We start from the raw sequence: 27,251 nt of genomic DNA, 5'->3' as shown, positions 1-27,251 counted from the left end.
GCATACCATCATTCACAACCTTAGGATGTTTCAAAACAGTTTACAGCCAATAAACTATTTTTCAAGTGCAATCATTGTTATATTTGTAAGGAATTGGGCAAGTAATTAGATTTGTACACAGAAAGGTACCACAAGCAGCAATGGGATAATAGCCAAAGATAATCTGTCTGAGGAACAAACAATGCACAGTGCAACTTTTGGGGCAGATCTCAATTTATAAAAATGTTCATCTCGAGGCTAAAGGTCCAAGTATTCTGGATAAGTTTCATGAAATCAAAGTACAATGGGAGTAGGTGCTCTGAAACAAAGACGAAGTGCTAGAGAACCTCAGCAGACACGGGAGTTTTTGTGAACAGAAAAAGAGAGTCAACATTTCAATTCCAACGTGACTTTTTCATTTAAAGAACAATTGGATAATTTTTAAAGTCGTACAGGAACCATGTGCTTTTCTATGGTAGCTATTGCTTGCATTGAAATAACAAATAATGGTAGAAAATTGACTGTATTGTAACGTCCTGTATTTTGTGTTGAGATCAAAGTGACTTACTGAAAATATTGTACAGCATTGATGTGAGAGCTTTCACCAATTACTTTCACTGACCCACACACAAGGTGTTTCTGTGGATGAAAGAAAAATGCACTGTAAATATTCTGTAATCCAATATCTGCAGTTAATTACATAATAGTTAGTAATTCTATGCCGCCAAAATCGTAAGCTTGAAGATGGCATGACTCATGTACCATACCCAATATCCTTCAATGTCAAACTACGAATATTGCAACTAGCTGGGCTCCAAGTAGGACTGACATCACTGATCCTTTTCTACGTTCACAAACTTGTTAGCTTTTGGGAGAACAGAGTGTGAATAAAGTTTGAAATTGTTTCAAATTTCTGTCCTGGCAATTATGCAAGTTAAATAGTTACTGAGGATCCACCACTTCATTCAAATTTATTCTGGTGATTAGAAAGCTTAATCTGCACATCTGTCGAGATCACCTTTGATCTTCAGCCACTGCCCAATTTTACAGGCCAAAAGAAACGGTTCAACTCAAACTCCTGAAGGAGCCATGCATATAATAAGTGACTGGAATAAACAACTAGGCAGTGTGCAATAGATTCAAATTTTGGATTTTTTGGATGGAGAGTTTTGATATTAGCAAATGAGATCTGTGTTCTAATGGAAATGCTCTATGGGTTATTTTGTACCTAAGAATTAAGAGTGATCCATCTAGTCTCTAGAGCCTAATTTGCCATCCAATAAGAACATGGCCTATATGTAACCATCAAACTAACCTGAGTCACTCGATCTCTGCTGGTGTTCAGGATTCTCCAAAGTAGGTCAATCTTCTGCTGCTGAAACTCCTCTTCACAGCCCACCACATGGATCACCAAACCATCCTCGGCATTCTCCTAAGATACCCAATACAATTTGCTGATTTTTCAGAATATATTGATATCTGAAATTATTTTAATCAGATGACAGAGGAATCTATTTGGCCACCATGCCTGTGTCAGCGCTTTAAATCATCTATCCATTTATTCCCTAAAGCCCTGCAAACATTTCCCTTTCAAGAGTGTCTCCAATTCCTTTCTGAAATTTGTTTTTATATCTGCTTCCTCCATCCTTTCTTTTTCATTAATGGGATGAAGGCATCGCTCGCTAGGTAGCATTTATTACCCATTCCTAATTGTCAAGAGGGTAGCTCAGAGTCAACCGCATTGCTGTGGGTCTGGAATCATATATAGGCTAGGCCAGACCAGGTAAGGATGGCAGTTTCCATCCCTAGAGGACACAAGTGAACGAGATGGGTTTTTCTGACAATTGATAATGGATTCATGTTCACGGTTATATTTTTAATTCCAAATATTTTATTGAACTCAAATCCCACCATTTGCCACAGCAGGATTTGAATCTGTGTACCTTGAATGCTATCTTGGTCTCTGGATTAACACTCCAGCAATAATACCACTAGGCCATCGCCTGCCCCCAATTTAAGACAACGCAATCCAGATCTTCATAAATGATCAGCTTTGTTCAAAAATCCCACACTGTTTCTGCATATTTTGGCTGTTACCATAAATCTGTTTCCTACCCAATGTAATGCTAAATAATATTTCACTTTAACAAATCTAGTACCTGTTCCACATCTAACTGAAAATGTTGGATGGGTTGCACCACTACTTTGAGCATTTTATGGACTGATTTATTATCTATTTGCAGAATTAATATGTCCCTCTGTTATCTGACAGTTTACAGGTCAAAATGAAACAGAATTTAAAATAAATTACAATGTTACTTAAACACCCGCAGGGAGAAAGGAGAAATTTCACAATAAAACTGTTCTGAAGGTGGCACTGAATCAATGGAATGAGCTACATCATGTCAACCAAAGCCCCCAGGAAGCAGATCTGTGGATCAGAACAGGATTCAGTGAAGGTTCAGACTCTGTTCCATTACAATAAACTATGCTTTTACTGACCTTTTCGACTTTGTGTTGAAGCTCTGCAATTTGCCTCAGGGCTTCCTCCTTCACTGTACAAAGAAAAAGCAATTTATATCAATTAACATTTGACAGTGCAACATGTACCTTTGAGTTTGAACACAGAAAGGAATATGTGCCTTTGCTATTAGAGTCATAGAAACATAGAGATAAACAGCATGGTAACAGACCCTTTGGTCCAACTCGTCCATGCTGACCAGATGTCCTATGTAAAGCATTTGGACCATATCCCTCTAAACCCTTCCTATGTATACACCCAGCCAGGCAGCTTTTAAATGTTGTAATCAAACCAGCCTCCAACGCTTCCTCGGGCAGCTCATTCCATACATGCGCCACCCTCTGCCCCATAAGTCCCTTTTATATCTTTCCATTCTCACCTTAAATTTATGCCCTCTGGCTTTGGACTCACCCACCCCTGGGAAAAGACCTTGCCTATTTACCTATCCATGCTCCTCATGATTTTATAAACCTCTATAAGCCCTCAGCCCCTGACGTTCAAGGGAAAATAATCCCAGCCTACTCAGCCTCTCCCTGTAGCTCAAACCCTCCAATGCTGGCAACCTTCTCATAATTCATTTTTGAACCCCTTCTAGTTTCACAACATGCTTCCTAGAAGGAGAGAGACCAGAATTGCACACAATACTCCAAAAGTAGCTTACAACTTTTAAATGATTAGAATCATAGAAATATAAATTTGAATTTTCCTTGATTTTACATGCAAGTATTTTCCCAAATGTTCGCTTTGCTTTCCTAATTTTCTTTTTAATATATTAACTCTTCACAGCTTTCTTCAGTATAAACACCTCTATATTTGACAATAAACTTGTTTTCTTTTGCTTTTTCAGCCCTCTATGGGCTTTTTCATCAGATTAGAATCATATATCCTTGCAAACCTCATCCATTTATTTTTCTGATTGCTTCCCACTGCTCCACCACAGGGTTAGGCCACTATTGGAATGCTGTGTGCAGTTCTGGTCTCCCTGCTACAGGAAAGATGTTGTGAAACTTGAGAGGGTTCAGAAAACAGTTACAAGCATGTTGCCAGAGTTGAGGGGGTTGAACTATAGGGAGAGGCTGAATTGGCTGGGGATTTTTCCTTGGAGCATCAGAGGCTGAGGTGTGACCTTATAGAGGTTTATAGAATCATGAGGGGCATGGAGAGGGTAAATATACAAGGTTTTTTTCACAGGGTAGGGGAGACCAAAACTAGAGGGCATAGGCTTAAGGTGAGAAGGGAAAAATTTAAAAGGCACCTACGGGACAACTTATTCAAACAGAGGGTGGTGTGTGTATGGAATAAACTGCCGGAAGGAGTGGTGGAAGCTGGTACAATTGCAACATTTAAAAGGCATCTGGATGAATGTATGAATAAGAAGGGCTTAAAGGCATATGGGCCAATTGCTGGCAAATGGGACTAGACTTATTTGGGATAGCTGGTCACCATGGACAAGTTGGACCGAAGGGTCTGTTTCCATGCTGTACAGTTCTATAAATAGATTCCCTGTTGTCTCTATTCTCATTGTGTTTGAATAAATTATGCGGCTTTATGTCATTGTGCTTGTTCGTTTTGATGCTATGATGGAAGTAATAAACAAATGAATGAAACATACACAACTGATTTGCATTTAAGATAATAAAATGTGAGGCTGGATGAACACAGCAGGCCAAGCAGCATCTCAGGAGCACAAAAGCTGACGTTTCGGGCCTAGACCCTTCATCAGAGAGGGGGATGGGGGGAGGGAACTGGAATAAATAGGGAGAGAGGGGGAGGCGGACCGAAGATGGAGAGTAAAGAAGATAGGTGGAGAGAGCATAGGTGGGGAGGTAGGGAGGGGATAGGTCAGTCCAGGGAAGACGGACAGGTCAAGGAGGTGGGATGAGGTTAGTAGGTAGCTGGGGGTGCGGCTTGGGGTGGGAGGAAGGGATGGGTGAGAGGAAGAACCGGTTAGGGAGGCAGAGACAGGTTGGACGGGTTTTGGGATGCAGTGGGTGGGGGGGGAAGAGCTGGGCTGGTTGTGTGGTGCAGTGGGGGGAGGGGATGAACTGGGCTGGTTTAGGGATGCAGTAGGGGAAGGGGAGATTTTGAAACTGGTGAAGTCCACATTGATACCATATGGCTGCAGGGTTCCCAGGCGGAATATGAGTTGCTGTTCCTGCAACCTTCGGGTGGCATCATTGTGGCAGTGCAGGAGGCCCATGATGGACATGTCATCAAGAGAATGGGAGGGGGAGTGGAAATGGTTTGCGACTGGGAGGTGCAGTTGTTTGTTGCGAACTGAGCGGAGGTGTTCTGCAAAGCGGTCCCCAAGCCTCCGCTTGGTTTCCCCAATGTAGAGGAAGCCGCACCGGGTACAGTGGATGCAGTATACCACATTGGCAGATGTGCAGGTGAACCTCTGCTTGATGTGGAATGTCATCTTGGGGCCTGGGATGGGGGTGAGGGAGGAGGTGTGGGGACAAGTGTAGCATTTCCTGCGGTTGCAGGGGAAGGTGCCGGGTGTGGTGGGGTTGGAGGGCAGTGTGGAGCGAACAAGGGAGTCACGGAGAGAGTGGTCTCTCCGGAAAGCAGACAGGGGAGGGGATGGAAAAATGTCTTGGGTGGTGGGGTCGGATTGTGAATGACGGAATTGTCGGAGGATAATGCGTTGTATCCGGAGGTTGGTAGGGTGGTGTGTGAGAACGAGGGGGATCCTCTTGGGGCGGTTGTGGCGGGGGCGGGGTGTGAGGGATGTGTCGCGGGAAATGCGGGAGACGCGGTCAAGGGCGTTCTCGATCACCGTGGGGGGAAAGTTGCGGTCCTTAAAGAACTTGGATATCTGGGATGTGCGGGAGTGGAATGTCTTGTCGTGGGAGCAGATGCGGCGGAGGCGGAGGAATTGGGAATAGGGGATGGAATTTTTGCAGGAGGGTGGGTGGGAGGAGGTGTATTCTAGGTAGCTGTGGGAGTCAGTGGGCTTGAAATGGACATCAGTTACAAGCTGGTTGCCTGAGATGGAGACTGAGAGGTCCAGGAAGGTGAGGGATGTGCTGGAGATGGCCCAGGTGAACTGAAGGTTGGGGTGGAAGGTGTTGGTGAAGTGGATGAACTGTTCGAGCTCCTCTGGGGAGCAAGAGGCGGCGCCGATACAGTCATCAATGTACCAGAGGAAGAGGTGGGGTTTGGGGCCTGTGTAGGTGCGGAAGAGGGACTGTTCCAAGTAACCTACAAAGAGGCAGGCATAGCTGGGGCCCATGCGGGTGCCCATGGCCACCCCCTTAGTCTGTAGGAAGTGGGAGGAGTCAAAAGAGAAGTTGTTGAGTGTGAGGACGAGTTCAGCTAGGCGGATGAGAGTGTCGGTGGAGGGCCACTGGTCGGGCCTGCGGGACAGGAAGAAGCGGAGGGCCTTGAGGCCATCTCCATGCGGAATGCAGGTGTACAGGGACTGGACGTCCATGGTGAATATGAGGTGTTGGGGGCCAGGGAATTGGAAGTCCTGGAGGAGGTGGAGGGTGTGGGTGGTGTCACGGACGTAGGTGGGGAGTTCCTGGACCAAAGGGGAGAAAATGGAGTCCAGATAGGTGGAGATGAGAAGACATTCCACTCCCGCACATCCCAGATGTCCAAGTTCTTTAAGGACCGCAACTTTCCCCCCACGGTGATCGAGAACGCCCTTGACCGCGTCTCCCGCATTTCCCGCGACACATCCCTCACACCCCGCCCCCGCCACAACCGCCCCAAGAGGATCCCCCTCGTTCTCACACACCACCCGACCAACCTCCGGATACAACGCATTATCCTCCGACACTTCCGCCATTTACAATCCGACCCCACCACCCAAGACATTTTTCCATCCCCTCCCCAGTCTGCTTTCCGGAGAGATCACTCTCTCCGTGACTCCCTTGTTCGCTCCACACTGCCCTCCAATCCCACCACACCCGGCACCTTCCCCTGCAACCGCAGGAAATGCTACACTTGTCCCCACACCTCCTCCCTCACCCCCATCCCAGGCCCCAAGATGACATTCCACATCAAGCAGAGGTTCACCTGCACATCTGCCAATGTGGTATACTGCATCCACTGTACCCGGTGCGGCTTCCTCTACATTGGGGAAACCAAGCGGAGGCTTGGGGACCGCTTTGCAGAACACCTCCGCTCAGTTCGCAACAAACAACTGCACCTCCCAGTCGCAAACCATTTCCACTCCCCCTCCCATTCTCTTGATGACATGTCCATCATGGGCCTCCTGCACTGCCACAATGATGCCACCCGAAGGTTGCAGGAACAGCAACTCATATTCCGCCTGGGAACCCTGCAGCCATATGGTATCAATGTGGACTTCACCAGTTTCAAAATCTCCCCTTCCCCTACTGCATCCCTAAACCAGCCCAGTTCATCCCCTCCCCCCACTGCACCACACAACCAGCCCAGCTCTTCCCCCCCCCACCCACTGCATCCCAAAACCCGTCCAACCTGTCTCTGCCTCCCTAACCGGTTCTTCCTCTCACCCATCCCTTCCTCCCACCCCAAGCCACACCCCCAGCTACCTACTAACCTCATCCCACCTCCTTGACCTGTCCGTCTTCCCTGGACTGACCTATCCCCTCCCTACCTCCCCACCTACACTCTCTCCACCTATCTTCTTTACTCTCCATCTTCGGTCCGCCTCCCCCTCTCTCCCTATTTATTCCAGTTCCCTCCCCCCATCCCCCTCTCTGATGAAGGGTCTAGGCCCGAAACGTCAGCTTTTGTGCTCCTGAGATGCTGCTTGGCCTGCTGTGTTCATCCAGCCTCACATTTTATTATCTTGGAATCTCCAGCATCTGCAGTTCCTATTATCTCTGATTTGCATTTAACTTGCATTTACATTTAATCAGTACCTGAGAAAATGCAAAGATTTGCTGTCTAATCTTCTCTTGCATCTAGCTTCTTATTGCAGCTCTACTTGTTTTATATGAACAAGGAACAAGAGTAGGCCACTTGGCCCTTTGAGCTTGCTCCACCATTCAATAAGATCATGGCCGATCAGAATTTAACCTCACCTCTACATTCCTTCAGATCTCTGATCATCTTTTATCCCTTTAGTACATACCTCTGCCTTAAAAATATTTAAAGATTCTTTGACTATTGTCTTTTGAGGAAGGGAATTCCAAAATCAATCTTCTGAGTGAAAAATTATTCCCTTATCTCTATCTTAAATGGGCAACCCCTTTTTTATAAACTATGACCACCAGTGCCAAAATCCCCCACAACAGGAATCATCCCTTCAATGTCCACCCAATCAAGTCCCCTCAGGATTCTTATATGTTTCAATAAGACACCTCTGAACCTCCTGTCTAGCCTTTCCTCATAAGGCAATCTGCTCATTCCAGGTTCACCTGGGCATTCCACTGGACATTCCCCCTTCTGTTTCTACTGAGCTTCAAGTAGCACATCCTATTTGCATATCCTTGCTGCATTTGAAATCAAGAATTATCATACCATTTTCTCTTTACCAAGATCAAAAAGAAACTGCTCTTTTGCCTCAGATATAGCAAGAACTACAGATGCTGGAGTCAGTGTGGAGCTGGAGGAACACAGCAGGCCAGGCAGCATCAGAGGAGCAGGAAAGTTGGCATTTTGGGTCAGGACCCTATCAAAGAAATGTGGAAGGGGAACGGCGCTGGAAAGTAAAGACAGGAGGAGTGGGGCTGCATAAGGTAGGAGGGATGGTGATGGGTGAATGCAGGTAGGGAGTGGTGAGTATTGGTCAGTGGGATAGGTGAGGCATGTGGGCGGGAGTTGAGGTACAGGTTGTGTCAGGTTGAGGATGTGGGGATGAGAGGGAGGGTTGTACATGGGACAAAGCCGGGATGGGGAGATTTTAAAACTGGTGAATTCTATGTTTAGACAATTGGGCTGTAGGCTCTTGAGGTAGAATATGAAGCGTTGCTCCTCCAGTTTGTGTGTGGTGTCATTGTGACACTGAAGGATGCCCAGGATGGGCACGTTGCCCAGTGAATGGGAAGGGGAGTTAAAATCGTTGGTGACTGGAAGGTGTTGTTTGTCGCCAACAGTGCATAGATATTCTACAGGACAGTCTCTGAGTCTACGCCTGGTCTCACTGATATACAGGAGGTCACTTTAGAAGCAAAGGATAAAGTAGACCAAGGTGGGGGATGTACAGGTGAACCCCTGTCTAATATGAAAGGTTTGCTTTGGGCCTCATTCAGTTTTTCCTTTTCTTGCTCTTATTCCCCCTCTCTACTGTTCTTCAACTCTCTCAGGTTTTAAAAGACAAACTCTGAGGCTTTATTTAAATAATGTACTGAATTCTCAGCTCTCTATCCAATGTTCATGCTGTCCCGAATTAAGAAATGTCCCTTCATCCTCAGATTCAAGCTTCCAAATAACTGATTTTATGGATCACATCACAATTCAATGCAAACAAAGTTTACTAGGATTTGAGCAATCAAATTCTTGAGTTCAATACATAACATTATTGCCTAGCAGAGAAGAACAAATTATCATTTGCGTAACATTTTTCATGGTTCATCACTGATTGTTTCAGTATCACGGTAGAGGAATATGGCAGTCAAACTGTGCACAGAAAGATCTCACAAACAACAATGAAGTAAATAACTACATCTTCTGTTCTTGAAGTTTATTTAATGTTAGCCAAGAGAACTCCAATATTCTTCCAAGTGACATAATTGTCGCACAGTTGTTTTTACAAAGAGAAAATGTGCCAGCAGGATTACATATTGACTATACATGGGCAAGTAACAGAAACACTTTAGACCAAGGATCTCCTTAACAAATCATAGTTAATTATGCATGTTATTTTTAAATTTATCTGTATATTAAATACATGGCCTCATAAGGATATCAGAAGTTTGGAATTCTGCAACAAGTAACTCACCTCCCAACTCCCCATAGCATATCCACAAGGCACAAGTCGGGAATGTGATGGAATACTCCCCACTTGCCTGGATGCGTGCAGCCCAAACAACACTCAAGAAGCATAACACCTTCGAGGACAAAGCAGCCCGCTTGATTGACAATACATCCACATGCATCCACTCCCTCCACCATCGATACTTAGTAGCAGCATTGCGTTCTATTGACAAGATATACTGCAGAAATTCACTAAGTTTCTTTTGACAGCACCTTCCAAACTCATGACCACTTCATCCTAGATGGACAAGGGCAGCAGACACATGGGAATTTCACCACCTGCAATTTCCCCTCCAAGCTACTCACCATCCTGACTTGGAAATATATTGCCGTTCCTTCACTGTCTCTGGGTCAACATCTGGGAATTCCTTCCGCAAGGACATTGGGGGTCAACCAACAGCAGTGGACTGTAGTATTTCAAGAAGGCAGTTCACAACCACTATCTCAAGGGCAACTTGGGATGGGCAATAAATGCCGGCCAGCCAGAGATGCTCATGTCCCATAAGTGAATAAAAACAATTAAACACTTTTAATCTATTGACATATTTATCCTCTCATACCGGATGAGGACAAATTCATCAGCATCCAATTTAGGAACAGCAGAAAATCACAGTGAAGTATGGTTAAACAAACTTAAATTGTGCTTAAAGCTTCCTACATTACACTACAATTCTTAACAGGATGATTCATATTTTCCTGAAATTTTAGATTAAAAATAACTATGAATGCTTACTTTCAATTTCCTCTTTCCACAAACAATGTTCAACATAGATTCTTAATTCACCTGTAGATCAAAGTCAGCATCTCCTTTGCAATCTAACATCTTGCTGAAGTAAACAGAAATCACACTGTCTCCTAGCAAGGTGAGAAACCAAACTCAAAATTCTTTGCATCTCTAAAGACTTATTGTGAGATATTGCAGATTGTCTTTATTTATCTGGAGCCCAACTTGTGGAAATCCATCAGCATGGTGATAGCCTTCAAATTAAACCACAGAATCTGGGTAGCTGTTGACAAACGTTGAGCGTTTGGGGATTAAGTGATCACAGGAGTAGTGCAAGTGTTTATAAGGTTTAAAACATACAGCTGCTAGTACTGAGGATTGTTAAAACCCTTTATTTTGACCAGCTACGATTGTGATGCTGACTTCAGGTCCTCACTTGCAGGGTTATCTGTGGAATGTGTTGGCAATGGAGAGTTTGTTTCACCAAACCCTACTAATAACCAGTTGGTACAACTTGCTCCTCACAGAGTTATAAGGGCAATTAGGAATGTGCAAAAAATGCCAGAGATATCCAAATCCCATGAGTGAGTTTCAACAAATGTTTCTGAAAAAAGAAAAATCGCCTATTGGGATCTCCAGTTCAATACGTATAGATTAGTCTCATTTTATTTCTGCATATAGTGGAAACTGCATCAGCCCATGTTCAAATTATCCATCAGATGATTCAACAGATAAAAATGCTGAGGTTGATTGAGATTGGCTCGCGGCGAGCCAACCAACACCCACAACCCTAGCTACAAATCTACTCCAAAACCTTAGAGACAGACGGGCATAACACGCTCAAATTGGCACGAAAATGGGAAAACTATGCCAAACGAGAGAGCGCAACCCGCGAACAACTCTACTTCCTACATGGATGCCTCAGGAACCAGGTATTACCACACAGTGTGAGGTACAAACCACCTATCAACAACCCACAAGCCCGTAAAACAGCAGAACAAATGACTGCAAGATGGTAAGGGTACTGATAAACAATGCTCACAGCTGGGTCCACAGATACAACAGAGAAATTACGCACCAACGGTGAGCCAACGAACCTCAACACCCACAATCCGAGATACAAATCTACTCAAAAACCTTATAGATAAAAATTGCAAACTGAATAATGCTTGACTTATTTTTATACTACTTTTTAACTGCCATTTTTAGAATATTGCACTTTGCAAACTTGATCAATATTTGCAAAGGCATATAGTCGTAAAGTCATACAGCACGGAAATAGACCGTTTGGTCCAATGAGTCCATGCTGAACATAATCCCAAACTAAACTGGTCCCACCTGCCTGCTCCTGCTCCAAATCCCTCCAAGCCTTTCCTATTCATGTACTGTATCCAAATATCTTTTAAATGCTGATCAGAGATAATGGGAACTACAGATGCTGGAGAATCCAAGATAACAAAGTGTGAAGCTGGATGAACACAGCAGGCCGAGCAGCATCTCAGGAGCACAAAAGCTGACGTTTCAGGCCTAGACGCTTCATCAGAGATGATGCTCTCTGATGAAGGGTCTAGGCCCGAAACGTCAGCTTTTGTGCTCCTGAGATACTGCTTGGCCTGCTGTGTTCATCCAGCTTCACACTTTGTTATCTTTTAAACGCTGTAATGCACCCCCATTCACCATTTCCTCAGGGAGCTCATTCCACATGTGAGCCACTCTGCGTGTAAAAAATTTGCCCCTCGTGTCTTTTTTAAATCGCTCTCCTCTCACCTTAAAAATCCCCTATCCTAGGGAATTGGCAACTACCATTAACTCTACATATTCCCTCCATTATGTTATACACTTCTAGAGGGTCAACTCACAACCTCCCACGCTCCAGTGAAAAATGTCCAGCCCATCCAGCCTTTCTTTGCAACTAAAACATTCCATACCTGGCAACATCCTGATAAATCTCTTCTGAGTCTTCTCCAGCTTATCTTTCTTTCAGATTCCATTATTCAGAGGTAAAGGATTTTCAATTTATTTTGTTCTGACTCATTGTTATGTCCCTATTTTACTTAAAAATGAGAAAGAGGAACTTGCAAACATGTCGACTTTTTTAAGAAGTAATTTCAGAACCTACCCAAAGCCATGTCCAAGTTGGCATCATAACCTTCTAGCTCCTTGTCCTTCACAAACTGTTTTAAATGCACCTTGAACAAAACATCTTCTGGTAGCATATTCTGCGCCTGGTTTGAAGAGGCCTTGTCCTTCCCAAGCTGCGTATACACTGACTCTGATAAAATCTTCTTGAAGTTGGAGACAGCTTCCTCGTTGGATGTGGTTTGTTGAGTACATGGCCAAGTGACTCTCAACAATTTCAGAAAGTTGTAGACAGAGGTTTTTAGGGCAAGATTTGGTGTTATGTGCACTTCCCAGCTAAAGGAAATTTGGTTAGAAATGAGAAATTCAAGCATCAAAAATATGCAGCTGTACCAACACAAAATATTACTGGTCACTGAACTGTTTTTCATAGAATGTCTACAGTGCGGAAGCTGACCATTTGGCTCATCACGTCCACACCAACCACCCTACCCTATCCCTGTATTTAGATCACCGACCGTAGAATCCTGACAGTGTGGAAACTGGCCCTTCAGCCCAACAAGTCCACATCGACCCTCAGAGCATCCCACCCAGGCCCAACCCCCTAATCTACACATCCCTGAACACTACAGGCAATCCATCTAACCTGCACATCTTTGGACTGTGGGAGGAAACCAAATCGCCCAGAGGAAACCCACACAGACAGAAGGAGAATGTGCAAGCTCCACACAGACAGTCACCCGAAGCTGGAACTGAACCCAGGTTCGTGGAACTGTGGGGCAGCAGTATTAACCACTGAACCACTGTGCCATCCAAAAACAACAACATAGTTCATTGACCCCATTGCTAATTCACTAGGTGCCACGTGAAATTTAGCATGGTCAATCTGCATAACCTGGACGTCTTTGGACTTTTGGAGGAAAGTGGGGCACCTGAAGGAACCCCATACAGACACAGGGAGAATGTGCAACTTCCACACAGACATTCACCCGAGGCTGGAACTGAACCTGGATCCCTGGCACTGTGAGGCAGCAATGTTAGACACTCAGCCACCATGCCACCCAAAAACAACATAGTTTATTGACTCCAATCAGTGGAAATATCTTTTTACGTAAACTAGGAACGAGACTGTACATTTATATAGAGCCTGTCGTTAAATATGCACCAGAGAAGCGAACATTAGCAGTTTTAAATAAACTATATATGACCCAAGATAATAAAATGTGAGGCTGGATGAACACAGCAGGCCAAGCAGCATCTCAGGAGCACAAAAGCTGACGTTTCGGGCCTAGACCCTTCATCATATATGACCCAAGTTTGGTTAATTTTTGAGGACATTAGCAAACATCCAGAGTCCTCAGTTGGAGGGGTTTGGAGGAAAGAATTCCAAATATTGGGCTGAGGGAGTTGGATGTCTCACCTCCAAGGGTCACTGCAAGGCGATAGGGATGTACAGCAGTCAACATTCAAAGAGCCAGAGTATTAGCAGATAAAGGCAGATGGGGTTGCAAAGGCAGATTAGGTAAAGACAGTTTGCAAATGAGTATTTTAAATTCTGCGTGGGTGCTTGTGTAGAATGGGGTTTGGGAAGCCAGCAAGGGAAGGCCAGAAGCAGTGACAACAAAGATCTTGAGCGCAGATGATATTGTTGATGTAGAAATGAATAGAATTGCTGGTGGATTGGATGTGTAGTTTGAAGCTCCTCCAGAGAATGAAAAAGAGTCTCAAACCTGCATACTGTTTAACTGTAAATGAAAGGTAACAGAACTAGGGACAAAGGATAGTTTTAGATACGAACGGGTCTCAAAGTATCTGATTTATTTCCCTTCTCCTGAATCCATTCCTTGAGACTCATTGTTTTGGCAATGGCAGTCATAGAGTTGTAAAGTCATAAAGTAATACAGCATGGAAACAGGCTCTTTGGCCCAAACTGGTTTATTTTGACCATGTCGTCCACTCAGCTAGTTCCAATTGCCCAGATTTGGTCCATAACCCTCTAAACCCTTCCCATCCATGTACCTATTCAAATATTTTTTAGATGTTGCTATTGTACCTGCCTCAACAACTGTCTCCGGCAGCCCATTCCTTATATGCACCACTCTCTGCGTGAAGAAGTTGCCCCTCAGGTCCTTCTTAAATCTTTCCCCTCTCAGCTTAAACCTGTGCTCTCTAGTTTTCGATTTACCACCCCGGGAAAAAGACTATATGCTTTCATCCCATCTATGCCCTTCATGATTTTACACACCTCAATAAGGTCACCCCTCATTTTCCCACAATGCAAGGAATAAAGTCCTATTCTGGCCAACCTCTCCCTACAACTCAGGCCTATTAGTCCTGGCAACATCCTTGTAAATCTTCTTTGCACACTTTCCAGTTTAACTATGTCTTTCCAATAACAGCGTAACCAAAACTGTACACAATACTCCAAGTGCGGCCTCACCAATGACTTGTATAACTGTAACATAACGTCCCAACTCATATACTTGATGCCTTGGCCAATGAAGGCCAGCGTACTATTTGCCTTCTTCACTACTCTGTCTACCTGTGACGTTGCTTTCAATGAACTATGTACTTGTACTTCCAGGTCCTTCTGTTCCACAACACTCCTCAGGACCTTAACATTTACTGTATAAGTCCTACCTTGGTTTGACTTTCCAAATGCAACACCTCACTCTTAACACCCAACACCCTCAGCCCAATATTTGGAATTCTTTCCTCCAAACCTCTCCAACATTGATTTGCATTTGCCAATCCTCAGCCCACTTCCCCATCTGATCAAATTCCCTCTGTAATTTTTGATAACCTTCCTGACTATCAACAGTACCTCCTAATTTCGTAACACGTGCAAACTTACTAATCATGCCTTGTACATTCACATCCAGATCATTTATTTTGTGGATTGATTAAAAACAAATAGGATTTTTAAGAGCTCTGCAACTGCATTGTTTAAGATGTTTGCAAATAATTTCTAGCAGTATTTCAATACAGTCATTGACAATGTTAAAAATGAATTAAGCTGTTTAAATGGACTAGTAATCACAATGGTTGCATCACTGACACTTTGACACAACATGGAACTTATGTTAAAAGCAGTGTTTTTAAATATTAGCGTCAATGCTTGCCTTGCAGGGTAAAATCAATCCCTTTTAAGTTCTACAGAACAGAAGCTTTTGGGAGAGCACATCGTAGGTGTGTATATTGAGAAGGTGATTGAAGTAAAACTTACCCTTGTTGCCTTAGCACTTCAGCCAGGTGGTCCACCAGTAAAATAGTTCGTAAATGACTAACGGTAAGTGATTCAGATCCTTTATTCTCCTGTAAAGGTGCACAGTTCAGAATCACACATTTCTTCTTTGCTGACAGAACTTTCAGAGGTCTAGTATAGAGAAGCATGTTGCCCAGGACGTGTGTGAAAAGGGCAGGATGGTCCATGAGAATCGCCAGCCCACTGCCCGTCTGCTTACAGCTCTGAATGTAGAGACGGTGGCGGTACTCTGACAACAACCTTTCTATGAGGTCTTCGGGGACCTGAAAACATTTGAAGACTTCGGTTATCTATAGTTATTTTGGATCTCAAAGGATAAAAATTTAAATAAGACTATCAGAAACATGCTGAGCAGTCATCTAGTAGCTGGCATCTGGTAAGCTGAGCTGAAACTTTGAACAAAGGTTAGAGCATAACCTTGCCTTGACTCTTAAGCCTCTTAATCAGGCTAAATTTAATGCCACAATTTGATCACATAAGAGGTTATAACGAGAATCTTCGAAGAAAGAAGAGATTTAGGGAGACAATTTCAGAGCTGAACACCTATGGAAATGGATACCAATGGCGGAAAGGCTTAAAATCGAGGGGATGTGCAAAAGTCCAGAACTGCAGTAATCATAGTGGGTATCAGGGCCGGAAGAGGTTACAATGACAGAAATGAGGTTACATTTTGAAAATAATTTTTTTTTGAACATTTTAAAATCGAGACATTGCATATGAACTGGAGAACATCCAGGTCAGTGATCATAATACTGAGGGGTGCGCACAATTTGGTGCAAAACATGGCTGACATCCACTAAACCATTATTTATTTCAGGAGGGGGAAAAAATCATAAAATATTTGAATCTCACTCCCATTGAAGTATTGCTTAAGCAAGTTGCTGTGTAGCCCTGTGTTTGCTTTGGGGATCCACCATGTTTTGGCAAGTACACTTCACTTGGCAGATGAAATTGTTTTGATCTGACTTACTGTGTTTTGTGTTGGGAAGGCAAGATCAGATATAAGATCTATACCAGGAACAGGGTGTGGAGAAAAAGCACAAGTTTGAATAATCAGATGGTGTTCTTGTTTGTAACTACAAAGGAAAGTTTGCATTTATATTAATGCCTTTCACAGTCACTAAATATCTGAGAGAGCTTAGAAGTACTTTAGAAGTATGGTGACCATTATAGTACAGGAAACCTAATAGCTATTGGCACAATAAATTCCCATCAATAGTAATGTGAAAATGAGCAATTATCAGTTTTCATGATGTTGATGGAGGAATAAGTATTATTCTAGGGCATGAAGGAGAACTCATGGAGTTGTCCAACCTGTCTGAATCAACCCGATATCCCAAAATAATTCAATCACATTTGGCCCATATCCCTCTAAACCCTTCCTATTTATGTAACCATCCAGATGCGTTTTAAATGTTGTCATTGTACCATCCTCCACGACTTACTCTGGCAATCCATTCCACATATGCACTGCATGAAAAAGTTGCCCTTTCGGTCCCTTTTATATCTTTCTCCTCTTAACCTTAAACCTGTGCTGTCCAGTTTTGGGCTCCCCTACCCTGGGAAAAAGACCTTGATATTCACCCTATCCTTTCCTCTCATGATTTTATAAAACTCCTCTTGTTCAAAATGGGATTTCCAGACTCTCCCAAAAGCAGAGCGGCGCTCACATTAACATTTCATCCAAAAGATAGCACATCCAACAATGCAGCAGTCTCTTCATACTGCAATGAAGTATCAGTGTTGACTTTTGTCTTCAAACCCCACAGTTGGACTTGAACTTTCTGACCCAGAGGCAAGTATGCTATCAATTACTCCCAGCTTTGCAATGATTCTTGTTTGTTTGTGATGCTCCCCACTGGCTAAATTACCAGCAAAATGATTTTCATCATTCTCCAGGTTCACTGCAGATGCCAAAGAAAATTTTTGCAGTGGGGATGTGGCAGAAATGATATAATCTCTTGGGGTCTAGGCCCGAAATGTCAGCTTTTGTGCTCCTAAAATGCTGCTTGGCCTGCTGTGTTCATCCAGCTCCACACTTTGTTATCTCGGATTCTCCAGCATCTGCAGTTCCCATTATCTCTAATCTCTTGGTTTATTTGTTTCTTTACAAGGAAGTGTTAAACTCTGTAGCCAGAAAGCATATTGCTGGAACTCAGTTTGTATTCTCTTGGTCCAATGTGCTGTTGAAAACTCCTGCAGCACAAAGTTCCGAGTTTGTAGAGTTCAATGTCTGTTTAGTTATCAAATGCCGACTTTTATCTGATAAAATCTCAGTAGAATTTGTGCTGCCAACTGTGATTTCATTGTTGCACACTACTATTGTACCCATTACCAGGATTGTTTTTGATTACACTGCCATGGTGGTGCTATAGAGCCAATTGTTATCACAGCACACAAAGCTATATGACCCATTGAATCTGCACTGACTCTTCTGGAGCAAACCAGTCACATTCCTCCCTTCTATTCCCATCACTTTGCAAGTTTATTTCCTTCTATTGCCCATCAAATTTTCTTTCCAAATTAAGAATAAAATTTAAAATTATTCAGTAAACTTGTTTTGCAAATCATTCTTGTGAATGTGTATGATTCAGAAATGTCTGAAGCTGTCCCAGTCGTTTTCTTCACTTGCCGAGTGGCAAACATAGAAAAAGCTGATTAACCTCTTCTATTGAGTCCTTACTGATTTCCTGCCAGGAGCTGTGATTCTATTCCCGCTCTCGGTACAGCAAGAGATAAATAAAACAAGTGGCCTTTATTGAAAGGACACCCAACCCACAGCATGGTGCACAGGTTTTTGTTTACTATATATGGAAGGTTGCAGGATTGAAGACAATATAGTGAAGCTTCAGTACACTGGACAACCTTCAGCCCAGAAGCATATAATGAGACACTGTGCAAAATGAGTCTGTATTCCTTGGGGTTAAGAAAAATAAGAGGCAATTTCACGAAAACATGCATGATGCTTAAAAGGATTGAAAGTAGATACTGAGATCTTGTTCCCTCTGGCTGGGAAGTTTTGAACACGGGGCACAATTTCAAGGAGCTGATTATTTAGGACGGAATCCAGGTACACCAGAGGCTTGTGGATGCTCCATCAATGAATACATTTGTGGCTGAACTAGATAATCTTCATCTCTGAGGCAGAAATGTGGAGTTGATGCTCAAAATCAGTCATGATTGTACTGAATGGTTGCACAGGCTTGATGGGCAGAATGATCTAATACTATTCCTGTTTCTTTCACTCTAATCAGTTAATTTAACTAAAGGATCAAAATGACACCTCTTTCGCTGCTTAATACTCATGAATGAGGAAGATGAGATGTGGATTCTTGAAGACCAATATTCTTAGTCCCAGGTCACTGGTCATATGCTGTAGGAGGTGAAGTAGGCTACTCAGCCCTTTAAATCTGCCCTGCCATGCATTGAGATCGTGGCTCATCTGACAATCCTCAACTCTATCTTCTTGCCTTTTCCCCCCAAAGTCCTCAATTCCCTCAGCAATTATAAATCTGTTGATCTCAGCTTGAAGATAATTAATTACCCAGCCTCTACTAATGTCTCTGGCAAAAAATTCCACAGGTCCACTACCAGCAGACAAGAAATTCTCCATCACTGTCTCCAACGGCCCACCCCTTATTCTGGACATTGTCTCTTCCGGTCCTATACTGTCCGAACAGAGAAAGCAATCGTTCCGCATCTACTCTATCAAGTATCCTGTTTCAATTAAGGTTACCTCTATTTCTTCTAAAATGCAATAAGTACAGGCCCAAACCACTGAATTTCTGCAGATGAGACAGTTCTTCCATCCCTGGGATCAACTGCACAAATCTTTTCCAGGCTGGCTCCAATGCCTCCTTAGAAAAAAATAATCAAAACTGTTCATAGTATTCTGCAGGAGTTACTCAGGGTCGTGTTAGGGGCCCAATCATTCTCAGCTATTTAGTTCCCAACAAGTTGTAAACTTCGAAAAGTCTGAACACTATACATTCAGAGACTAGCGCCCTTTCTGTCCATATGTTAAAGGGAAGGCTTGAGGTGGGAGGAATGGTTAGGAAGGCGGGGGGCTAGCTGGGCTGGTTTTGGCAATGTGGTCAGGGGAGGGGAGATTTTAAAGCTTGTGAAGTCCACATTGATACCCTTGGGCTGCAGAGTTCCCAAGCGGAATATGAGATGCCATTCCTGCATCTTTCGGGTGGCGTCATTGTGGCAATGCAGGAGGCCCAAGATGGACATGTCATCCAAGCAGTGGGGGGAGGGGGGGGGGTGACTGACTGAAATGATTCACGACTGGGAAGTGTAGTTGTTTGTGGCGAACAGAGTGTAGGTGTTCTGCAAAGCGGTCTCCAAGCCTCCGCTTGGTTTCCCCGACGTTGAGGCGGCCACAACAGGAACAGCGGATACAGTATATAACACTGACAAATGTGCAGGTGGACTTCACAAGCTTCAAAATCTCCCCTCCCCCGACCACATGCTAAAACCAGCCCAGCTAGTCCCCATCTCCCTAACCATTCCTCCCACTTCAAGCACCACCCTCATCCCCTACCCACTAACCTTATCCCACTCCCCTGACCTGTCCATCCTCCCTGGACTGACCTATCCCCCCTCTGCCCCCAACACCCCACTTACGTTCACCTTCACTGGCTCTAACCCCATCTCCTTGACCTGTCTGTCTCCTCTCCACCTATCTTCTCCTTTACCCATCTTCAATCCGCCTCGCCCTGTCTCGCTATTTATTTGAATCCCCTTCCCTTCCCCCATTTCTGACGAAGGGTCCTGACCTGAAATGTCAAGCTTTCCTACTCCTCTGAAGCTGCTTGGCCTGCTGTGTTCATCAAGTTTCACACTGTTATCTCAGACTCTCCAATATCAGCAGTTCCTGCTATCTCCCGGAAAATTACCTGGGTCTCTGAATTAACATTCTAGCAGTAACACAATTATTGTTGTCTCCAACAACCATCTGCCTTTGTGTTTAAATACTATTCCAACTAATGATTCCCACTGACTAATTTTGCTCGGACTCTCTGAAGCCATACTTAGTCAATCGCTGCCTAGATATGATGAAGGAAAGTCAATCACAGCTTACATCTGGAATTAAGCTCTTTTGTTCAAATAAACTGTAGAGGGGTCTGGAACTGATGAAACCTAAACTGAGCACTGGTCAGCATGTTACTGCTGTGTAAAAGTCACATGACAGCCCTATCACCAACACCTCTGATTTACAGCAGATGGAGAGAAAATTTAATTTGTCCCCATTTTCTGTCGGTGGGACATACTTGAACAGTTTTCCACATTAACAAGTAAATGACAGCACAGGAGCTATATCACAACGGCTTGGCGAGTGGTCCAGCTAGTTCTGCAGCACAAATCTGTAGAACTACAGTGAGGATGCTGTCGGGGCCTATTGCCTTTGCAGCATTCAGTGCTTTTAGCCGTTTTTTGATGTCATGGGAAATTAATCAAATTGGTTGAAGGCACTGGCAGCCCAAGGAAGAGGCTGAGAAGGGTCCTCTAATGAGCTTCTGTGAACCAGGCAACCACGGCATGCTTCGGGGGATTTAGAGAGTGCGCTCAAGCGAATTTCTCCTGGCACGTCCCACTCTCTTTGACGATGTGAAATCCACGACCCCGCGTCCGAAGCGTCTTCCCCACCCAGAGGAAATCGGTCCTGGGAACAGGAGGAGTCACCTCAGCCCTTCTACTCTTTTCCACCAATCGATGTGCAGGCATGCTGCTCACATTCCAAGCTCCTGATCATTTTAGAAGTAAATTTCTGAGGAATCTTCATTCTCTGACTGCAGCGGAAACAATCCCAGTTCGATCTCGCCCCCTCGCCTTTGGGTGCGAGGGCGTTGCCTCCTTAATTTTTGGTCGTTTTGTCGGGGGCAGGGGGCGGAGAAGAGAAGCCCCGTGTGATTTTTCTGAAGGGTCGAGACCCGAAACGTCAGCTTTCCTGCTCGTCTGATGCAACTTGGGCCGCTGTGTTCCTCCAGCTCGACACCCTTGTTACCCCCGTGATTTTGTTTTCTCTGTCACCACCCCACACCTCCACCATCCCCGCCCCGCGCAGCCGGCCTAGCTCCTCTCACCCCCACCTGGCCGCGCGGGTAAAGTTTGCTCAAAGCCGCCCTAGGCGCGATCCAGTCCCGGGATTTCAGGTTGCGCCCGCTGCTCTCCTTGAACCAAACTCGACCGTCGGCACAGCCCGGGCCCCGCAGCGCCGCCTCCAGTGCGGCCGAGCAGGCGGCGAGGCTGAACGCCGGAGCAGAGGCCGCAGTCTCCATCGCGACAGGCTGGCCCCCGCCCCTCACCGGGGAGTTGCTGCTTCCGGGTCACCCGGCAACGTCTTCCGGTTCTGTTGGAGCTGGTTGCTACAGCAACCTGAATGGCCCCTTTACACAAGAACCGGACGCTTCAAATGTAAACAACCCTAAAATTGGAAATGATCTCCAACTCCGGTCTGAAAGGTCTCCACTGTAAAAACAAAGTACCCCCTTTTTTAAATATATAAATACATGGAGTACTGTGTGCAGTTCTGCTTTACAGTAAGGATGTGAAACAGAAATTGCTGGAGAAACTCATCAGCATCTGTGGAGAGAGAAAGCAGGTTCGAGTCCAGCGACTCCACTTCAGAATTGAACATCAGCGAGGAAAATGTGGTACTTATCTTTTTTTTAAACATACTCAAAGGCTGAGCTTAGTCCTCTATGGTACGGAATTCCAAACGTTCACAATCGCAGAATCCCTACAGTGTGTAAGCAGGCCATTCAGCCCAACAAGTACACACCGACTCGCCGAAGAGCATCCCCTTCCAGTCCCATCCCTCTACCCTTTCTGCATTTCCCCTGTCTGATCCACCTAACTTAGACACCCCTCGACACAACGGGCAATTTTACATAGCCAATCTGCCTAACTTGCACATCTTTGCACTGTGAGGAAAGCAGAGCAACCAGCACAAACCAATGCAGACTCAGGGAGAATGTGCGAACTCCACACAGACAGCTCCCCAAGGATGGAATCGAATCTGGGTCCTTGGTGTTGTGAGGTAGCAGTGCTAACCACTGAGCCATTGTGCCACCCTCTGAGTAAAAGAATTTTCCTCACTTTGGCACTAAATGATATCCCACTTATTTTCCAGTGGTGTCTCATTAGTTACAGGCTCCTCAACCAGGGGAAACATCTTTCCTCTAAAACCTCTTATTCATAACAAAAACAGAAATTGCTGGAAACGCCCAGCTGATCTGGCACCAGCTGTCGAGAGAAATTGGAATTAACCTTTCGGGTCGAATGACTCTTCCTCAGAACTTGACCTGAAACGTTAACCCTGATTTCTCTCCACAGCTGAGCTTTTCCAGCAATTTCTATTTTCGTTTCTGATTTGCAGCATCCACAGTTCTTTTGATTTTTCTTCCTTTTCCATGTGCCTGTCGAAATGTCTCATATACATTGTAATTGTAACTGCCACTACTCTGGCAGCTCGTTTCCTCTGTTTGGAAAAAGGTTGCCCCTCAGGTCCCTTTTAAATCTTTCTCCTTTCACATTCAACCTCTGTCCTCTGGCTTTGGACTCCTCTACCTTTGGCTATGTACCTTATCTACAACTCTTATGAATTAATTAACCTCTACAAGAATACCCCTCAGCCACCTATGCTCCAGGGAAAAAATGTCCCAGCCTACCCACCCTCTCCTTATAACTCAAACCTTCCAGACTGGATAGCATTCTTGTGAATTTTTTTACACCCTATTCAGTTTAATAACATTATTCCTACAGCGCTGTGACCAGAATTGTATTACTTCAAATGTGGCCTTAACAATCGATACAGTGTGGAGCTGGAGGAACACAGCAGGTCAGGCAGCAACAGAGGAGCAGGAAAGTTGACGTTTTGGGTCAGGACCCTTCATCAGCTCCACACTATATTGACTCTGACTTCCAGCATCTGCAGTTCTTGCTGTCTCCTAGTGGCCTTACCAATGTCTTGTACAGAAATAACACGTCTCTATTTCTACACTCTCAGTGTTCTGACTGCTGATGGCAAGTGTACCAAATGTCTGCTTCACCACCCTGTCTACCTGTGTTGCCACATTCAAGGAACTATATACCTGCACCCCAAGATGTCACTGTTTGACACACCCAGAACCTTACTATTAACTGATTTCTCAGCTTCAATGAATGAAGGCATGACAAACACTTGTTTTGAATTATCCTTCTTCATAGTGGGTTTTAGCTACCCTAACACCTGCTTGTGTTGATATGTTGGCCTCTGGTGATGGACTTTGAAGAGAATTTTCTTTTAATGCAAGAAACGATAATGGCCCAGAAGGTGCTGCTTGAAAGGTTGGTGGAAGCAGATTCAATCATAACTTTCAGAAAAGGGAGATATTCAACTTCAAATATGAAACAGGTCTTTTGAATCAAAAGGCCTATAGCAGTCTGTTTGATAACACAAACCTCCTCCCAAAACTCTTTATCTAACCCTATCAACATATCCCCTTCAAATGCAATAACACTAGTTGCTTCAATCACTCCTTATGTGCATGTGTTCCATATTTTCACCATTCTCTGGATAACGAGGTTTGTTCTGAATTCCTGATTGGATCTTTTAGTGGCTATCTTAATGTACTTGCCGTATCAATTCATAAATATTTCCAGCAACTTATCCTTCAGCATTCTCTTTTCTACAGAAAAGTTCAAACTGTTCCATCTTTTCTGATAGGACTCTCACTCAGGCCTCATTTTAGTAAACATTTATTTTTGAGCTTCTGCAGCTGCCTGTCTCTCTCTTCTTTTTGGCACATGGAAACCAGAATTATTTGCAGATTGTATGGTGCCAGCTGATTGTAATACTGAGTAAGTCTCTTGTGTATATTTAAGACTGAAATAAAGATATTATTGATCAGTCAGGGTTATGGCGAAGACCCAGGAAAGTGGTTGTGAGGAACGTCGGATCACCATGCCCCTTTTGAATGTGGAGCAGGCTCGAGGGCCTGAATGGCCTATTCCCGTTCCTATTTCTTATGGTTCTTATCTTGATGATGGTGATGCGGTGGTTGGGGGACGAGGAGTGAACCGATAGGTCGAGACAGCCCAGAGAGAAAGGAAAAAAGTTAGACAGAGAGGGGGATTTGTTGAAGCATCTCTGGACTTGAAATATTAACTCTATTTTCTTTCCACTGATGCTGCCAGTCCTGCTGAGTTTCTCCAGCAATTTTTATTTTTGTTTCAGATTTCCAATATCTGCAGTTCTTTGTTTATTTAAGAAGTTAAGTTAGATAGCTCATAATAGGGGCAATGAGGGTGAAAATGCATTGGATCCAGCAGAGGGTGACTGAGAGGGAGAGGCATCTCTTCAGTGCACATTAGAGCCTGGAAGCAATCCAGCACTAAGGAACAGATTGTTGGGGCCTGGCATCCAAGGAGTCCTTAAGCTCCAAACATTACATCACTGTGATGTTTCCCTCGCTCCTCCTATAACCAAAAAAAGGGGGAAAGGGATGTGGTTTTGAAAATTTGTTGGTGGCAGGGTGAAAAATAAGGCGTTAGCTTGAGAGGCTTTGGCGAATAGCGACTCAACAAAATGTAAAGGTAAACTCAGGTAAAGTCTTTTCAAGTTTCCTCTTTAGTCTTAGAGCATTTGAGATGGTAGTTAGGGCAGTGGCATGCTCCTTCTGCAGGAAGTGGGAGCTCAGGGAGACTTCCATCGCCCCTGATGACTACACCTGTGAGAAGTGCATTCAGCTGCTGCTCTTGGGAGACCTTGTTAGGGAGCTGGAGCTGGATGCATTTGGGATCATCCAAGATGCTGAGCACATCATAGATAAAAGTTTCATTGAGGTGGTCACACCTAAGGTGCAGGCATAGAGCAGCTGGGTGACCATCAGGAAAGGCAAAGCGAGTAGGCAGAGAGTGCAGGAATGCACTGTGGTCATTCCCCTCGAAAACATGAATACCGTTTTGGATACTGTTGGGGGCGGGGGGGCGGGGGGGGGGGCAGTAGTGGTTGACCATTCAGGGGAAAGCACTAGTAGCCAAGTCAGTGGCACTACAATTGCCTCTGGGGCACAGCAGGAAAGAGTGAAGGAAAACAGGATCTCAGTAATAGGAGACTCGACAGTTAGGAGGATGGACAGGAGATTCTTTGGCCGCAGACGGGAATCCAGGATGGTGTGTTGCATCCCAGGTGCCAGGGTCCAGGATGTCTTAGAGTGTCTACGAAACTTTCTCAAAGGGGAGGGCAAGCCAGCCAGAAGCCTTTGTGCATGTTGGCACAAATGACATGGGTAGAAGTAGGGATTGGGTCCTGTGGAATGATTATATAGAGCGAGGAAAGAAAGTTAAAAACCAGGACCTCGACCATGGTAATCTCAGGATTACTTCCAGTGCCACATGCTCGTGAGTGTAAGAACAGGAGGATATGGCAGATGAATGTGTGGCTAAAGAATTAGTACAGGGATCAGGGATTCAGATTCCTGGATCATTGGAATCTTTTCTGGGGCAGAGGTGACCTGTTCAAGAGGGATGGGTTGCACCTGAACTAGAGGGAGACCAGTATCCCGGCAGGCACGTTTTGCTGGTGCTGCAAGGGAGGGTTTAAACTAGATTGGTAGGGGTGTGGGATCTTCAACAGCAGGGAGGCAAGTGCAAGGCTGGAAGGAGATACAGTAATCAGAAATAGCAAGTTGAAGAGGTAGGTCAGGCTGGAACAGGACAGGGAGCGAGGAATGTCTGTGGGATTAAATTACACCTATTTCAATGCAAGAGGGCTGACAGGTATGGCTGATGAGCTCACTGTGGATAGGTACATGGGGCTGGGATATTATAGCCACTAAAGAAACATGGCTAAGGGAAGGTCAGGACTGGCAGCTTAATGTGCCAGGGGACAGCTGCTTTAGGCAGGATAGAGGTAGAGGAAAGTGGGGAGGGGGAGTTGCATTTTTTGATCAAGGGCAGTGTCACAGCAGTAGTCAGAGAAGAAATAACTGAGGGATCATTCAGTCAGTCTTTGTGGGTGGAGCTAAGAAATAAGAAGGGGATGGTAACATTATGGGGTTGTACTATAAACCTCCAAATAGTCAACTGGAATTAGAACAAATATGCAGTGAGATTGCAGAGACTTACAGGAGTAATAGGGTTGTCATAATGGGGGATTTTAAATTTCCTAACATAGACTGGAACTCCCACAGTGTTAAAGGCTTAGATGGGGTGGAATGTGTTAAGTGTGTTCAGGAAAGTTACCTGAAGCAGTATATTGAGGGTCCTACTTGGGAAGGGGAAAACTCAACCTACTCATGGGAAATAGGGCAGGACAGGTGTCTGAGGTGACAGTGGGGGAGCACTTTAGGACCAGTGACCATAGTTCTATTAATTTTTAAAAAGTTATGGAGAAGGACAAAACTGGTCCACAGGTTCAAGTTCCAAATTGGGGCAAGGCGAATTTTGATGGAATTAGACAGGAGCTTGCAGGGGTTGCTTGGAGTAGTTCATTTGCAGGCAAAGAGACCTGTGGCAAATGGGAGGGCTTTAAAAGTGTGATAGCTAGAGTTCAAGGTCTGTATGTTCTTGTGATGGTGAGGGGCAAAGTTGGCAGGAGTAGGGAACACTGAATGACAAGATATATTGAGGCTTTGACCGGAAAAAAAATGAAGACATGGCTCAGGAACAGGTAGCTGGGATCAATGGAACCCCTGGAGGTGTATGGGGGATACAAGAGTTCACTGAAGAAGGAAATCAGGAGGGTGAAAAGGAGACATGAGATAGGTTTGGCTGAGAAG

General features: G+C 44.5%; 1 protein-coding gene and 1 long non-coding RNA gene across 13 annotated transcripts in view; one reads left to right on the top strand and one right to left on the bottom strand.

Moving 5' to 3' along the window:
* The window catches only part of dalrd3 (DALR anticodon binding domain containing 3), a 59,066-nt gene extending 37,247 nt beyond the window's left edge, over positions 1-21,819 (bottom strand). For 4 of the 12 annotated variants that reach the window (XR_007249261.1, XR_007249262.2, XR_007249263.2 and 1 more), the window contains exons 1-6: positions 21,579-21,819; positions 15,445-15,746; positions 12,259-12,554; positions 2,482-2,534; positions 1,295-1,411; positions 548-618 (exon numbers count right to left, since the gene is read on the bottom strand). Coding sequence is in view for 9 of the 12 variants with exons in the window: in XM_059649739.1 (XP_059505722.1) it covers positions 548-618; positions 1,295-1,411; positions 2,482-2,534; positions 12,259-12,554; positions 15,445-15,746; positions 21,579-21,767 (1,028 nt within the window). In the remaining 3 variants the exon portion in view is untranslated. The other 8 variants (XM_048547974.2, XM_048547973.2, XM_048547978.2 and 5 more) reach the window with 8 other exon arrangements.
* The window catches only part of LOC125460466 (uncharacterized), a 106,095-nt gene continuing 100,596 nt past the window's right edge, over positions 21,753-27,251 (top strand). Inside the window, exon 1 of the long non-coding RNA XR_007249266.2 lies at positions 21,753-22,142. This is a non-coding gene — a long non-coding RNA (uncharacterized LOC125460466). The remainder of the gene's footprint in view (positions 22,143-27,251) is intronic.

This window comes from Stegostoma tigrinum, chromosome 11 (genome assembly GCF_030684315.1).
Source record: "Stegostoma tigrinum isolate sSteTig4 chromosome 11, sSteTig4.hap1, whole genome shotgun sequence".
NCBI lineage: Eukaryota > Metazoa > Chordata > Chondrichthyes > Orectolobiformes > Stegostomatidae > Stegostoma > Stegostoma tigrinum.
Note: the sequence above shows the minus strand (reverse complement) of the source record. Positions and strands in the feature narration are given on the sequence as shown.